This window comes from Cibotium barometz, chromosome 3 (genome assembly GCF_041138505.1).
Source record: "Cibotium barometz isolate CiBa-2024 chromosome 3, ASM4113850v1, whole genome shotgun sequence".
Lineage (NCBI taxonomy): Eukaryota > Viridiplantae > Streptophyta > Polypodiopsida > Cyatheales > Cibotiaceae > Cibotium > Cibotium barometz.
Window position 1 is genome coordinate 64176772 of NC_141048.1, and position 18023 is coordinate 64194794.

General features: G+C 38.7%; 1 protein-coding gene across 1 annotated transcript; it reads left to right on the top strand.

Annotated features, from left to right (window-relative positions):
- The first annotated feature begins 6542 nt into the window (after nucleotides 1-6542).
- Nucleotides 6543-8314, top strand: LOC147640391 (trihelix transcription factor ENAP2-like). Its single transcript, XM_086780045.1, has 2 exons — nucleotides 6543-7018; nucleotides 7202-8314. Exons 1-2 carry the CDS (start codon nucleotides 6754-6756, stop codon nucleotides 7729-7731), a joined length of 795 nt encoding a protein of 264 aa, XP_086636171.1. The 5' UTR covers nucleotides 6543-6753; the 3' UTR covers nucleotides 7732-8314.
- The last annotated feature ends 9709 nt before the right edge of the window (nucleotides 8315-18023 follow it).

The window sequence follows — 18023 nt, forward strand, 5'->3', positions numbered from 1 at the left end:
TTGCCGATTAGGTGGTTGTATTTTTTGATAGAAAATATGTGATTCCTTGTTGTGAATGTTTGCAATTCTGAAGTATTCTTTTGTTGTAAATGAACTGTGTAAAATGCTTGATAATTTGATTCCCAAACTGGCTGTTGGATGGCCGATTCCATCCCTATTTGCTTGTTGTTCTTTTCACTATGTATATGGTTATTTGTATGCATATGAAACCCTCAAAACTGGCATGCCTTGACTTTATTGCATGTGAATCCTCAAAGTCTGAGTGTTTGCTTTACTTACATGTGACAAAGTCAGAGTGTTTGCTTTACTTACATGTGACAACCTTAGCCAATTGCTAATCGCTTTGTATGTTGCTTCCCTGGCCAACTAGGTTAGAAACCACTCCTTGTGCTGCCTAGCTTGTTGCAATTCCTAATGGTTGCCAACCAATAATGGGGGTTAGACACTCTAGCCCACTCAAAGACTCACCTTAACAACCCTCAAACTGATAGTAGCTTACACTCAACTGACTCTAGAATACTTTCATTCAACTGTCTGATTGATTCAAACTGACCTTGACTGTCAAACCCAATCAACCACCACTTCTTCTCAACCCAGTTAGACTATGTCTACCCTTTCACCCTTCTAGATAACTTTCCCATGCACTTTTGGCTCCAACTGACCTTGGCTCCAATTTGACTGGAACTTAATTCAGTTCCCTATTATTGACCACTATTAGATTTTGTCCTCCAACCCTACAGATTTTCCTCCATCATCCAAAAAGCTCAAGTACCTTGTCTCAAACCCTTGTTGACCCGCTTAGTAACTCTCTACTAACCTTCTATTGACTCCCACTTGACTAAATGTTGATTGAATCTAATACAGACGACACAATTGATTCAACTGATCCAACTTACTCTAACTTCTTCACCCTTGTGTCCTCCAACTCATCCAAACACTCAAACACTCAAGATCCTACATAGATCCAACCAAATAGACACATAAATCTCTCCATGATCAGCTGCTACTGACAACTGACTAAATCCTCTATAGCATGAACTGATTGGCTGACTCAAATCTTTTAACATATAACAAACACCTAGACACTCTAGCCCACACAAAGACTCGCCTTAACAATCCTAAAATTGATAACAGCTTACACTCAGTTAACTCTAGAAAACTTTCATCCAATTGTCTGACTGATTCAAACTTTCATCCAATTGTCTAACTGATTCAAACTGACCTTAGCTGTCAGACCCAATCAACCACCACTTCCTCTCAACCCAGTTAGACTTTGTCTACCCTTTTACCCTTCTAGATGGCTTCCCCTGATGCACATAACATATAGCAATGTTTTAAATGAATTATAACTAATCGATAATATATGTGAGATTTATAAGATATCAAAATGAAATAAAAGTGAATGTAAAATAGTAAATAAACCATTAATCTATTAATGTTGTAGGTTTGCAAAGGTTTTCTTGAGAAATGTTTGAGCAACTTTTATTTAAGTTCCTTTCATGGATGGAAAGATTGTGGCTTTACATAAAACATCATAAGAAAAGCTGGATTGCAATAATGATGTGGTGTTAGAGGCATTGATTGAAATGGATGGGGTTTATCAAGTTCTTTGTCCAATCCCTATACATAAAGGGATTGACAGTGAGAAACATCTTATACTTGAATGTAGTTTATCTTCTTGCTTTTTAGCAAGAGTAGATCAAAGCAACCCAGAGTCTTCTAGGTCGCACTACAACACCAATGTAACACAACAAAGTGGGGGTTTAAACTCTCCAACTCTTCAACTTTTTCTTTCTGTAATAAAGTGGAACTTTTAACTTTTTGTGCCATAGAAATTTTGATAGAGTGATTCTTTCATAAAGTAATTGATGAGGAAGTCAGACAAGAAGGGTCATGCGATGAAAATAGTGTCGTGGATATTGAAGCAAAGATTATATTTTAAGAACCAGTGTTAATATTCCAAATAATTTAGGCTCTTCCCCGTATTGATCTCCACTCTTACCCATTGGTGGAAGAATGTGAATACAAGAGTAAAGTTAATGATCTACCCAAGCTTTGTGTCAAGAATTCTATTTATGAATTGATAAATGAAAAAGGGATGGAGGGAATGGAACAAAAGTACAATGTAAATGCATGGACAAAACCACAGACACAAACCAGATCCAACAAAACATTTATTCTAAGGAAAAGCTTCTATGGTGGAACCTATCAGTGTATGAATGAAAGATGTTTGTTCCTTGCTCTTTCAAAGGTTCCAAATAGAGTTTATTGGAAAGGGTAATTATCAAAGACTTCTCCAAAAGGATCTTTGGCAATGGGTAGTTTTGGGAACTTGGAGTGCTTCTTTTGTAAGCATGTTCTTATGTGTGGGGATATGCTCAGTGTGTGTATACTACTTAATGCCCAAAGACTCTTCCCATAGCAGACTATTTATACAGCGAGGGATGCATACACATGAGGTACTAAAGGGGATGTGTAGATCAGCTTTAAGAAACACAAAAAACCTTGTTGCTCGAGTAGTTAGCATGGATCACAATGCAGGTCCAAGAAAGATTCAGATGATTATTGCTAGGGAATTAATTTTGAAAGCATTTACATATGAAAATAAAAAGGTGGGAGAACACGTCTGAGAAAGAGTTTTCTGAGATGGCACAAGAGGTCCAAGGATTGTTGAAGTTTAGCAAGTAAGTGATTCCTAGTACTTTTATGAATTATAGTTGGAAATTTCAAAACACGGTGTTTATGAATATATTTGTTGTGCAAGCTAAAGCAAATGGTCATGCAGAGTCGAAAGACTAATCGACCACAAGGTGAAGGGATAGAAGCAATCTTGGAACTGAAGAGAAAAAGTCATTTTTCCTATAGAAGAGGTATATCTAAAGCTGCATTTGAACAAATTCAGTAAGCATTGGACATGAAAGCAGAGATTGGTGGTGGAGTCGTATACAAGGCTAGTGTCAAAGAAATGTTCTATGTGAAAACAAAGGATGCTGATGAGCAAGGGATGCCACCATTTGAAGTGATAATACAGAAGCAACCCTGCTATTCATGTGGTGCATTTATGGAAAGGGTAAACAATAAGAAGACATATCTTGCTTGCAAGCATATATATTTTGTGTTTTTTATGGTGCTTGGGCAAGATGTGAATAACAGTATGCACATCCATCAAGCAAAAATAGCTTAACATGTTTCGAAGGGCATGCTCACAAAAGTTGTTTTTAAGGAGCCACCCTTCCACTTCACATTAGGCCAGAGTTCCTTTGCCTCCTTTTATGTTGTACTCCTTTTTGGTAGACCAAGAATACCTTAGTATAGCACTATTTTGTGACAATAGAAATATCAGCATATATTCTTTTATGATTAATTACTACATTTGTACATATCTAGACATCTTTTCGCTCACTCTTACTCGCTCACACACTGGTAAGTTATCAATAACACGATCTGCTCGGCTAACTTGTGCTCGCTCCACAGACACGTCCTCTCTCTATCCTTTTTCCTCTCTCTCTCTCTCTCTCTCTCTCTCTCTCCTTTTTCTCTTTTCTTCGTTGTTCCCTCCCTCTCCTCTCTTCTTCTTTGTTCTCTCTTTCTTCTCCTTCTTCTCTCTAACGTTTCATTTTCAAAACCCTAATTTTTTTAAATTTATCTTTTTTTTCTCTATTTATATGTACTGCTTTATTTATATCTCCTCTATTTATATCTTTTTCTTTTTTGCTCTATTTATATCTCCTCTTCTCTTTCTTATATCTTCTAGGATTCTTTCTTTCTTGTTCGATCTCCTTCCAAGTGGTTATACTCAGCAATCTCTTTCTTCTCTCTTGTGCTTCTTGCTAGTCCTCTTTTTTACATGGCGTCTCCCCAACTCGAAAGAGAGACACGAGTGTCCTTGATGTTCAACGGTACCAAGGCAGCTAACTGGGACCGTTTTACACATAGACCTGATTGTGGATACTGTCCATGGAGTTCGTTTGCTGCTTGGTCATGTTGGTGTGTCGATATAGAAGATGTTCAAGTGAGAGAAGTACCTCTTCCTTTTCTCCTCAAAGATGGTGATATCGACAAGTTAAATCAAACCAAAGGCTACATAATTGTATGGCCAGCAAGAGATTGCGTAAGTGTTGTTTTATCTCTCTCCACCTTTGCAATGTTCCTCTTTTTTAGTGGTTTTTTTAAGAGCAATTTGTCTTATATATGTCCATGTGTTTAAATTGATCCAAATCAAAGGAAAACCCACATTCAAAGCGTGTAAAACGTGTAAAGAGAATAACTGCCAGACAAGCGAGCCAAGAAGTGACAAGTACTAGAGAGTGAGCAAAGAGAGAGAGAGAGAGAGAGAGAGAGAGAGAGAGAGAGAGAGAGAGAGATGTTGGAATTAGGGGAGATAGCTATAGAGAGTGAGCGAAGAGATAGAGAGTGAGCGAAGAGATAGAGAGAGAGAGAGAGAGAGAGTAAAGAGAAGGATGCAGAGAGAGAGAGAGAGAGAGAGAGAGAGATGTTGGAATTAGGGTTAGGGTTGCAACAATGCACACACACAAGATAGAGAAGCCTAAGAGCACACAAACTCACTAGATTAGGATCAACAAATGTGTGCCAGATACAAAAGATAAGTACACACTCCAAAATGAGTAGATAAGAGGGTGTACATACACACGGGGGAAAAAACATCCTAGTGAGGGAAAAAGTGCCCGACGGTCTTAAGTGTGTTCACACACATCACTACCATATAATGCTACAAATCCCCCCTGGAGTGATGATGTGCACATGTACAGGGTATGGCTGATCAATCCTGAAAATGCAGTAAGCCCAAAGCTTTACAAAAAGCTTTGAACTTTTCATGAGGAAGAGCCTTCGTGAATAAATCTGCCATGTTGTCATGTGTAGGCACATAGACCAAGCTGATCTATGCTGTAGAGAGTCTTTCTTTGACATAGTGGTAATGCACCTCAATGTGCTTCCCCCCTGGAGTGATGATGTGCACATGTACAGGGTATGGCTGATCAATCCTGAAAATGCAGTAAGCCCAAAGCTTTACAAAAAGCTTTGAACTTTTCATGAGGAAGAGCCTTCGTGAATAAATCTGCCATGTTGTCATGTGTAGGCACATAGACCAAGCTGATCTATGCTGTAGAGAGTCTTTCTTTGACATAGTGGTAATGCACCTCAATGTGCTTAGTGCGAGCATGAAACATTGGGTTCTAGCAATGTGCTTAGTGCGAGCATGAAACATTGGGTTCTAGCAATGAAACATTGGGTTCTACAAAAAGCTTTGAACTTTTCATGAGGAAGAGCCTTCGTGAATAAATCTGCCATGTTGTCATGTGTAGGCACATAGACCAAGCTGATCTATGCTGTAGAGAGTCTTTCTTTGACATAGTGGTAATGCACCTCAATGTGCTTAGTGCGAGCATGAAACATTGGGTTCCTCGTAAACTGCTAATGCGCTCTTGCTTCTAGCAATGAAAATCGTAATGCTAAATGACTGTCAAACACCCAAATCAGCCATAAGATGTTTGAGCCACACACACTCAACTGTAGCTATAAAAGCTACCTTGTACACTCAGCTTCACAACTGGAAGTGGCCACTATAGGCTGCTTCTTGTTGAGCCATGATATACATGAATCACCAAGGCGAAAGCAAAACCCACTAGTGGACACTCTTGTGTTATAACATCCAGCCCAATCTGAATCACTGAAAGCATGAAGTTGTGACTCACCCCCCTTTGGATAAAATAATCCAAAATACTGAGTGCCCTGTAAATAGCGAAAAACCCACTTTACAGCCTGCCAATGCTTCGTACATGGGCTATGCATAAATGTGCTCAATTGTGAGACCGTATATATTATATCTAGCCTCGGGTTGCACACATAAAGAAGGGATCCAATAGCTTGTTGCTGATACAAACTAGCATCAAAAGAGTCTCCTGCATCTTGAAGACTAAGTCAAGTACCTGTCTCCATAGGAGGGCAGCCAAGAAAAGCTCCCTCCGCCGAGCTCCCTTGGTGACCATCCCCACCTGCAGGCTCACCAGCTAGTCAATCATGCCTCATTGTCGACCCACCCCCTTCGCTTTATAAGTGCCTCTCCCCATAAACTTCTTTTTTTTCCTCGAGAGGGTGCATTTGTGCGTGCCATGTGTGTTGCCGTCCGTTGTCTAGCCCCTAGGTATCGAACTTGAGTTCTCATCAAGGAACCCGACGGTTCTACCAGTTCTCCCCATAAACTTCTCCTCCCTTCTTGTGCTTTTTAGTGTCCTTGCCTTCCAATTGGCAAGCCTCTCCATGTTGCCTTCACCTCCTCCCTTGTGCTTTTTATTGCAGGCTTTGCCTTGCAATCGGCCGAGCCTCTCCTAGTTGCCTTCTCCATATATATATCTCGGCCCAACTCTAGAGCGACCATACCCAACCAAAAAACAACTCCATAGGAATTCTCCTGGATTTTTTTGCAAGCTGTAGGAAGTTGTTTTATCCCCGTCCGTTTTTTAAAGGGAAAAGGAGGCATTAATCTGTGCCAAAAAAAAAGATTTTTTTTAAATGGTGTGAATTTTTTTAAGGAAACCATGTCCTTACATCAGACGGCCGGCGACCGCGAGCATGAGAGAGGAGGTGGAGAAGGAAATATACAGTTCAACCAAAACACTGAGGATGCACGATATGGTGAAGAGAATCACATTGGCATAGCCGTCTTTACAAGCTCTGATGCCAAATCCATAGATCTTCACCACAACACTTGGATCCTGCATCCCTGTGGCTCAGATGGCCCCAGCCAGTCTCTCAGGGCCCCTGCCGCCTCCGCCGCTGCAAGGTGACCCCGGCCGTGCCGTTCCTGATGCTGGCCATGCCCCTTCCAAGGCTACCAACAAGCCCCCGAAAAGACATCTGCCACATCATGATGATGTGTGGGATGAAGACGCAACCCTAGCTCTTCTCCAGGCATGGGGAGGCAAGTTCCTGGAGCTAGACCGCGGATGTTTGAGCCGAAAGGACTGGGGGTTGATCGCACAGCAGGTTCTTCTCTCAGGTAAGACATCCAAAACTGAAACGCAATGTAGGAATAGGATTGATACATTGAAAAAGAAGTTTAAGCGTGAGAAGCACAAGCAAGCCACCATGGGTGGGGGCCTTAGCAGCTGGCCGTACTACAAGCACATGGATGCTTTCCTAAACACTGCCCCCAAGCCAACCGGCCCTCCATGTGTAATAGTTGCAGGGCAGGCCATCGAAATGGATCCTTGTGTGGGGAGAGATGGAAAGCATGGGGAAGATACCCTTTACAACCTCACCTTGGCAGGTGCAGATCCTTGTGCACGGAGAAACAGAAACCATGGGCAGGATGCCCCTGACATCGCCTCAGCAAGCTGTGAGCTGCATGACAGCTCAGAAATGTCTCAGAGTTCTCCGAATCTGTTGGAAAACGAGCATGACGAACACCACAAGGCAAAGAAACAAAGATTTGAGGACGCTTCATGTCGGGTCCTAGCTAAAGCCATCAAGCGGTTTACTGAAATATACGAGAAGATCGAGACAGCAAAGCAGCAGCAGGCTTTAGATCTAGAGAAGACACGCATGGTGGCCACAAGGAATTTTGAATTGCAGAAATGGCGGCTCCTTTTGCAGACGCAGATGGAGCTAGCCAAGATCAAGGAAGCATCAGATGATACAGACCCGTCTGTTGGTGACATGAGTGCTAGGTTATTTGCAACTTGCCTCGTGCCATTGGAATATTGCCTATAACTTTCTATAGCAGAGAACACTGCATTGTATCATATAGCAGCAACACTTTGAGAAGTTTACCATGAAGCATATCTATTGTTTAAGTTTGAACACATTTTAGTTAACAAAGTGGAATGTGACACATCTACAAGACACTGCAAAGTGGGCTGTGATGCATCTGTAAGACATCCTTACGGACACATGGCATGAAGGCTTATGTGGGGCTGCATGTACACAGGGATTGGCAAGCCCTACCTGCAATGTCAAATGAATGCAGGTGTATCCCATCGGCAAATGGTTTGGTTTGTCGGTGAACTGCTCCTCACATGTCTCCAACAATCCAGTGGTGTTTTAACTAAATGTCAAGCGGCTTGGCTGCTCTATCATGGCTTTTCGTGGCAATGGGGGGGCTCACAATCTTAGCTAGTAGGAAGTGAGGCCAAGAATAGAGGATAAAGCAGGGATTCTGAGCGATGCTTAACATCTTAAAGATCTTGTTTTTGTTTTTTTGTGGATTCTTTCTATCCTAGGATTTACTTAGGCGATCGAATTATATGTATATGTTTATCAATTTTGCCCAAAAATGCACTAATTTTTGTATGAACCCCATTTCAATTCTGGAATTCATTGCAAGCACTAAGTTTTAGTGTGCGGTTGATTTTGTGGTCTTTGAATGTTCACTTAGGTGCATATGATATGATCGTGGATGCCAATTGATATCAAAATTCCAACATGAGATGGTTTATAGTTGCCAAGTTTTGAATAATGAGCCCAAGCAATGAAATCTCCGAGGTCCTTTACGTGGTTGTGGATCTCCTAATGTAGAAAATCTAACATGAGATGGCTTCTACTTGCTTTTTGAGGTGCAGGCATGTAGTTATGAAGCTACTTAGAAAGTGTCAATAGCCCTACCTTGACCAATCCTACATCTAGTGTGAAATGATTTTACTTCCTCTTTTTAAAGAGGGATTTTATTGCCCGAAAAGCACACTTAATCTAAAATAGATCTAGCATCGCTAAAAGTTCCCCCTAAGCAAAAAAATAAAAACAAAGCTTCAACTCAATGCAAAAACTAAATTGTTCATTTTTTATTCATATATTTTAACTTGGTTCCAAGATTTCAAGGAGATTGATTAGATTATGTAAAGAATTTTCGTTTGGCCATGATACCAAGAAAGATGTGATTGTATCTCTTTAGTCTTGCAAAATAAAATTCAAGGAATTTTTCCATAATTTCTCTTAAGTTTACATTCTAAGACACTTTTAATGTTATTAAGTACTTGATATAGCTTGCAACTTTCTTCAATTTAATAAGTGTAGCTAACTTTTTACTAGACTTTTCATAAACAGAGTAGTAGGCATGGTTCTTTTGGTTGTTTCTCGTTATTTTATGCTTATCTTAGTTGTTTTTGCTCAACTTGTGTACTATTAAATATCTTACTATTTTTTTATTTTTTAGGATCAATCAAAGAAGTAAGGAGCCCTCTCCAATTGAGCCTTTGAACCAACAATATGATTCTCCACCTTCTATCACACTCAAAAAGAAGCTCAAGGTAGTTTCTATGATTGTCTGCCTCCCATCATAGTCAATGAGAAGCCCAACAAAGTGTCTTAGGACCTAGTTGGTATGAGCTAGCAATAAAGCATCGCAACAAATATCTTTTCCAATCTACAAGTTTTGACGAGCTGGATCACTTCTTGTCTCAAGTGGAAATCATTCTACTACATCAACAAAGAAGGGATTTTGGTGAAAGCGTGAAGGTGCTAGAGCCTCCTAGAAAAACTTGGGATGTCTTTATCAACACTAGAGATGGGACACAATGCCTAAGCTACTTGACAGTGGGAAAATGCATAAGAGTTCTTTAAGAACTTGGGTATCAAAGTTAACAAATTCACCACCCTCTCATCAACAACAAATTACACTTAAGAGGAGAAAGTTGTAGTTCAAGTGAAAAAATCAAGGAAAAGAACACGATGGAGGATAGCGGAGATGTCAATGGAGGTAAGGCCTAAATCTCGAAATAAACAAATAGATTACTTCCTTCCTGCATAATATATTTTTGAGAAGGACTTTAGCCTAGTCAAGCAGCAAAGTTGGCTTGCATATGCTTCTCAAAGTGAGATCTCTCCTAGATGCATGTGGTTCCACTAAGGATAATCTCATGTTTCCCAACCATGAACGATGCCTTTCTTATATGATACATAAAAGGATTTTTTTCTTTACTCATCTAGGAAAAAATTTAAGCATAGACTACAAGGAAAACTATTAGATAACCCAAAATCATGTGCAAGGTTACTTCATGTGAATTATGAAGATCCAAAAAGTGATATATGTTGATTTAAGTACATGGTTCACACACTATTAGAGAGTTTGGAGTGCATGAGAAGGTCCTTGTTCTTAATCATCGTGGTCCTTCTTAAATGAGAAGTGCTGGTAGGTTTGGAGTGAGTGAGAATATTCTTGTTCCTCTAATCATTGTGGTCCTTCTCAAATGAGAAGTGTTTTGATAAAGACCAAGAAGTTGGAGCTATAACTATTTGAAAGAAATGTCACTTTACTAGTAAGGAATGAAGAAGGAGAAGAAACTCAAAATACAAGCACTCGAGAGAATACAACGCCACATTAGCTATTAGATGTTTAAATTATAAGTAGTTTTGGACGCTTGACCATTATTTTTAATTTCAATATTGTCTTTGGTAGGGATGCTCATTTATGTTATTTGTGGTTTGTGGGTAAGACTATTTATTGTTTATGATATTGTCTTTGATTGTGATAAAAGGACCAAATTATTTTGCAATAGAAATTTTTAAATTTTAGATTTAGGTTTGTTTATTTCATTAAAAGAGACGTGAGTGTATCGTCCTTTATGGCATGTTTTTAAGAGTCATGAGATATGGCATGTTCAATTGTTTTTTTCAATGACATTATTTTGAATTTTACTTATATTACAAATTTAGTTTGGGATTTGAAATGGATTAAAGTTTGAAGATAAAAAAATTCTCAACATTTTGATCACTTCATACTCTTGTTTTGAACCCTACCTCCAACCGTGGCTTATTGGAGTGATACATAGAGTTGGTGTGGCTAAGTTCTCTAACCCTGAATTCCACTCTAGGGTATAATTTGTCCATATTGGGGTGCATTTGCAATTGCTACTGCAAGTTGAAGTGCAAGTATTGGGAAAGTCAATTCTTCCCTTGGTGGTTGGCTGAGAGAGACATGAACTCGCTTTGAGCGTAATTATGTGAACTAGTTTCACTACTATTAAAAAAACTCATGATTTTCCACATGTATGCAATGTGCTTGATACAAAATAGGTATTTGCCTCAAGTGTGGGCATATCTCTATACATAAAGAGATGGGGTGACCTTGTTGGTCTCTACCCTAGCCCATTTGCTAATGTTCATTCAATTGATTAAGCAAAAAGTAGCAATCGCATCAATAGACTTATCCTCAGTAGACTTCAATTAATCCATCGCAGTGAGTCTTCCTTCTTACACTCGTGCTTGGTTTCTTCATACATAGAGAGCAAGTAAGGAGGTAGCACTTGTGTTATAACTAAGCATACATCTAATTGTTTTCAAATCTTCTCCTAAATGCCAATCCATTGCAAAGGTATCCACACTTGGAACTTCACATTGTTTACCACTTATTTGTTGCTTAATGAATGTAGCAATCTAAAGTCATCTTTGAAGCATCCAATCCAACATTTAATTATTATCCTTCAGCACCTCAAAATCTCCTAACTTCTTGGGATTAAACACTAAAAGAAGGCACCTTGTCCTTGTCCTTTGCATGTGCCATCGCCTTGTTCATGAGTGTACACCCCATTCTTTTCATTCTGAGTGTAAGATCCATTCTTTTGAATCTACATTCTTTGAGATATTGGCACTTATCTAGCTTTAATACAAAAAAGATGGCTCTCATAGACTCTATGATTAGGAGGAACACATTATTAGAGCACGTGTTATTTGATTTCGAGTGATCAATACGAAAGTTAAAATCATACAAAACTTCATGAGAAACTTTGAAAATATTGTCGAAGCCATCATATATACTAATTTGATTTCATCCTTTGATTTGTCCTCTAAAACTTTTGTTCCCCCTAGTAACATGGAAATACTCACATTGATAATGGATCTTACGCTTGCATTGTTCACCAATAAAACTTTATATTGAGGTAAAAGAAAGTGGCTTCTGATCCCTCTCTTGTGAAGAATCTCTTTCACAGGGTTCTAGAAAGGTACAAGACTTTGGATAGTGCTTTGAGGGCAAGGAGCTGAAATCCTATCACATTGGGCTAAATGTATTGTGCACAACCACAATGTCTTTAGTTAGAATATGCCCCATGTATCGGACCAATGCTAAATTGTTCCCAAAAAGGGGTGCTTGAAATTGTTCCCAAAAAGGGGTGCTTGAGACGTTCTTGTGTGATATGCCCAAGCATCTAGCTCTATGACATGCTACAGAGAAATAATATTTTAGTAATCATTTATGCCATTAATATTAAACTACCTAGTGTAGTCCATCAGATGGTATCAAACTGGTTGCTCAATGGTTTTTGCCACCACTACGAAACTAAGTGTATTGTGCCAGCTTGGGCATATTTGGTGATTCCCTTGCATCCTCGGGTTCCTCAACAGCAACCATTTCCCCCACAGTCGTTGTTGATAACCGTTCTCTAGCAATCCATAATGTTGTCACCTCAACTTGTTTTTCCTCTTCCTCCTTTTTGATGGAGCACTAAGACCAAAGCTTGGTGGCTACTTGATCAAGAAGCTTGAGCTTGAGATCTACCTCCTTGTCCTTGACAAAATTGTTGATGGTTGTAATTTCACCGACCTCAACCTCATCATCATGCTCCTTCTCATTCAATATAAGGACGTGTGGAGATCCATAGCAAAAATTGAGTGCCGATGTTGCCCTTACCAAGGGCAACCATTTCCTTAGTGTGGTGAGCTCCTTGAAGTGGCCATCTTCTTGCACCACTTGCTAGTACCTAGACGCATCCTCTTGGAATAGTTTGGATCCCTGTTGTTGATGTAGTGTAGGAGGTTGCAAGGGACCTAAAGGGTGTCAATCACTATTGGGCATGGTTTGCAAATGGCTTCAAGTACGTATCCATGTACTCGAGGGTCTCAAATCCTATTTGATGAGGAGGAAACTAGTTTCAAAGTCAATGGTGGTGCGAGAGAATATGCAAAATAACTCTTGCTAACACTTGGTTCTCTCTAGGAAAGCGAGAAATTTCTCATACTAAATGGAGTGGTCCATGAGGATGGCAATGAGAGTGCAAAAACAAATCTCTTGGGTGTGTAGGATAAAATCAAAGTACAATGACAGGTCCAATTACAGTCCTACTTGCAATTCTACACCACCATCCCTCTAGGAATCATGAACCATGAAATGCTTCTCCATACGTTTCCTGATGTATACAATCACAAAGGAAAAAACATTAGCAGTAAACTCTTAACGTTTACTCCTAATCGTTAAGAGTTTACTAACTTGAAGCTTGCTTCTTATACACCCTTAAATCCATTGATTATCGTGCCTGAGTCGAACATCTGCTAAGCTCCATTCCTTACATTAATAAGGTCAATAGAGCCATTAGGTAGTTTGATTAGTAGTTCTATGGGTGAATCAACACCCACACATGACTACAATGGTATCCACTCCCCCTTTTTCTTCAACCTGCTCATAGAATTGCATATATAAATTTAAGCGTGCTTTCAAGTTTCTACATGTGATACTTGAAATCACAACTCTGCAAGCTCTCCTTCCACTATATCCTAACCATTTTCAAATATATGCTTAGATTATAATTTCATCTATAAGTACCCCTTGCACTGTATCCCAACCATTTTCAAATGAGCTATTCGTCTGTTTAGAATGCAATTTCTTACAGATGAACATTGTTGGAGTGGTTTGTGGTGATAGCTCATAGAACATGTGTATTAAGTCATGAAAGGGAGTATACCAACTAAGACCTACTGATTGAGAGGACTTTGTGAACTGTAAAGGGATTGGATATCACTAATAATCTTGTGTTTGAAAGCATCAGCAACAATCTGTTTATTTGGGATTAGCCACTCTATACTATATCAAATGAAGGCAATCGTCCATAGTCCTTCGATCTCAAGGGAACTATGTAGAGTGTGTGTAAAAATATATTCTAATACCAAGAAGTGTTGTAACATAGAAAATTATGTGCTTGGATGTATTGCACATGCACATGTGGATGAGGGCCTAAGCACATGATATGGGACATAGGACGGGTTTATGGACAGCCCATGTGTGAAAGGTCCTAGGAGTAAGTGACTATATAAGTCACTTTTGGAAAAGTTTGTATGTCTTTTTGACATATTGTCATCTTCTTGCCTAGAGCAAGCTTTCATGTTGAGCTCTCCCTCTGGGGAAGCTATGTGTGTTCTTGATTTTTCTTGATCTTCTTGATTTTCTTAATTTTATTGGAATCTTGAATCATGCACGAAAGACTTCAAGCTAATCATATTGAGGTTAATGGACATGAAGATCATGGTAATTGATCTTGATCTTTGATCCATTTTCTTGGGTAATTTTCATGAATTTCCTCACAAATCCATGGTTGCAAATTTTCCTCTCATGCAAGAGTGATGGAAAGACCTTGGATTGAGTCTCTTTTTGTATTTTTTGGCTAAAAATTTGAGGGTTAGGGGTAGCAAATGTATTCTAGACCACATTTGGGGCCAAGTTGAATAAGTTTAGCGTATTAGGGTCCAAATTTAGGGCAAGGTTTTGAAAAATTTCCTACTACTCACGTTTTTGCCTTTTCCCCCTTTGATGGATGTTTTCCATGGTGGCCAAATCTCACCCTAAAACTCTTGAAGTGCTCTCCATTGATTAGGGCGATGTTATGAAAGAATTTTAACAACCTTTTGAGCTTCTTGTTGACAAATTTTGATGTTGTGAGGTTGCTACTGTGTGGCACCATTTTCACTTGATATTTGGTGTCCAAAACCAAGCTTTAAAGCTTATCCAAGAAAAGAGGCTTATGTTAAAACCCTAAGATCTCTCTAGATAATTGTTATGCATAAACATACATAAATCAGGCATAAACTCAACCACCCCCGAGCCCAAGGGATGCACACATGAATTATAAATGAAATACATCATACCTCTACCTTGATGTCCCATACCATTAAGAGGTATAACTCCAATCCAATAGCATGTAGCTATAGTGTGAAATGGTAGGTGAGTAGATATGGACCTCTACACAAGAGACCATAGCCTAAGCCTCCGAGCCTCCAAGCCTCCCTTGAGTGTGCCCCATGCCCCTATTATATAGGAGGGCCCTCAAGTGACTCTTGACTCTCCATTTCCCATGTGTGACCCTTGGATGCCTGACCCTAACCTTAACCCTAAAAGTTAGTCCTAACCCATGCTCCACTACTAGAGCTTGTTCCCATGCTCACAAGCCTAATGTGGGTTAGTCTCCTAGTATATGCACACATAATGTGCATATAACATACTTCCCCTCTCTCAAAACATTGCACTCTTACAATGAAAAGAAGAAAAACTGCACTGAACAATATCAACCGACTCCCAAGTCGAATCCTCTATTCCTCTATCTTTCCACCTAATTTTAACCTCAGGGATTTAGTCAACTAGAAAGTTTCCTTTCCCCGAATTCAAGTACCTTATTGGGTTCATGTGGAACATAGGATAAATCTTCAACTTCAATGAGTTCTTAAGGAGTAATTGTGTTATCCTCACCTCCCAGTTTTCCTTTCAATCTATTGATATGAAAGACTGGATGAACTCTAACATGTGGAGGTAGTTTTAAGTTCAAACGCAACCGTGCCAATCCGATGTCTAACTCGAAAATGGACCACAATATCTAGGAGATAAATTCGAGCATTTTTCTATTAACAAAGTCTGAGAATCTTTAGGAACATTAAAATAAACCAACGCTCCTGGTTCAAAAGACCGAGATGAGCATCCCCTATCAGTATAAAATTGTACTCTATCCTAAGCAATCCTGATAGAATCTCGAGCTTCGGTCAGCATTTCCTACATATCTCGCAAGAAATCCCTCGATGCATCAAGCTCGATGTCCTTAAGACCGACATCAATAGGTGCCTTGGATTGATACCCATACATAAGCATGAACGGACTAAAACCAATAGCCGTATATTTAAAATTGTTATAGGCAAATTTCATCATTGGAAGATATTTTTCCCAATTTGATGCTTTTCCAGAGACATATGCACGAAGCATATCCTCTACAATCTGATTCATACACTCTGTTTGCCCATCAGACTGCGGATGATCGGAGCAATTCACATTCAAAGTAACTTCCTCGTTGTAAACCATTCAGAGTAAAGTAGGAAAACATGGCATTATAACAGCAGAAACCAAGAATTCATCGGCGCCCCGACATACCCACATCTGCATATGGAATAATCGACGTCATCTCGAGTTACTCATATCAACATAGAGATTCATCAGCGTCTCGACGATGAATCACATATGTCCATCCGTAAACCATCAGGTTGATTGTATAAATCACCTAAAGTACGAAACTAGAGAACGAAATGCCAACAAAGGAAAAATCCAAATTTCCTTAATCCGAACACAACAAGATAAACTTATTTGAACTCTAAAGAAAGAGATTTTAACAAGTGAAAATGCCGATGAGATTACCCTCATCAAAACATGCAGGCTATAGATAAAAGAAGTTTATCTAGAGAATGCCCACAGTATAACTTCTAGTGAATTTAGAAAATGAGATTGTCTTTGAATGTTGAGGTCAACATGCTCAGTGATGTAAGCAAAGCAATAATCTTGAGCCCAAATTATCCCATAAGATAATATATGAGCGTCCCATACCACCATGAGATCACCCATACATACCTTAACAATTTGAAAACTCCCTAGTATGCCGTCTAAGAAATATGAATAAAATCCTGTATAAAAGGAATAAAATGGCCTTATCCCAAACTTTCGCATAGTAAAATCTGTATCTATATACCTGAGACCACATCAAGGAATAACTCTTTCCGAGTGCATCATTTAGAAAAGAAATTGAATTATTGGCGCCTTTCTAATGATAACTATCCAATAAAAAATAAAGTTAGGGTAGAAAAATAACTCGCCTAGATACATAAGCAACTAGGTATCCAAGTTGGAATATGTACAAGAGTACAAGCAATATACTCCAAAATTAAGTGCAAAAAATGAAGGCAAATGCTACCTTCAAAGCACATGATATTATTCAAAAGATCAAAAGATCCTTATAAAACCATGGATAAAAGCACAGAAGCTCCTCGAATCCATAAAAATCATAGTTGATCATAAAAATCAATGCATACCATCTAATGGACATTCATCATGCCAAAAGAAGCATTAAAATTAGTGGCCAACTCATCAATCCGAGTATATGAACGTGATGTCGTTCAAGCAAAACTCCAAAGTAAGCAAGTGAAACACGTGTGTAGCACTCAATAAGAAAATCCTAGACACAAGTGATCTAGGCAAAACCTAATGAGTCCATATAAAACTTGGAAAACATCCAATAAAATCCACCAAAACAAACCGATCAGCTAACCCATGATAGAATTTATCTTAGGCTTAAGAAATTAAGCACAAACCATACTTAAAAAAGTACAAAATAAATTATCATGGACAAGTGTCAAAGGTGAAACACACTTTCAACGTGCAGATTATAGCTATCAAAAGAAATTAAGGAACATGTCCAAAAAAAAGAATGGCTAAACAATGGTAAAAAATCATGAAAACATCGTTCAGAATTAATCCGAACAAAATATCTACTAATGCGAGGTATAATCGTATTAATAATATGCAAATAATCCGCATCTATCTAATGTCAGCACGAGAAAACGTACTTCAATATTAAATAACCCTCAAAAATATTAAATTCTCAAGAAAAAAAATATCATGATTTTTTTCTAATTTTTCCTAATTTTCTAGGGCCTCAAAATATAATAATTTTGAATTCCACCAAACTTATCTTATGGCATTCCAAACCTATAATTTTCCAAAAAAAAACTAACAATTTAATTTACCAAAATACCATGATATTTTATAAATACCAATTTTTAGGATTTTTAAAAATAATTTCTAGAATATTCCTAATTTTTTCTGAGAATCCCATCCTTCATGAAATTTCCAATTCTGCCCGACAATTAGCAAATCTAATGAAAATTTTTAATTTTAATAGATTTTCTAATTTTTTGGTCAAAAATATATTTTTAAAGGAATTTGAATGGTCACGGGCGCCCGAATGGACACACCACATGCCAAACACCAACCC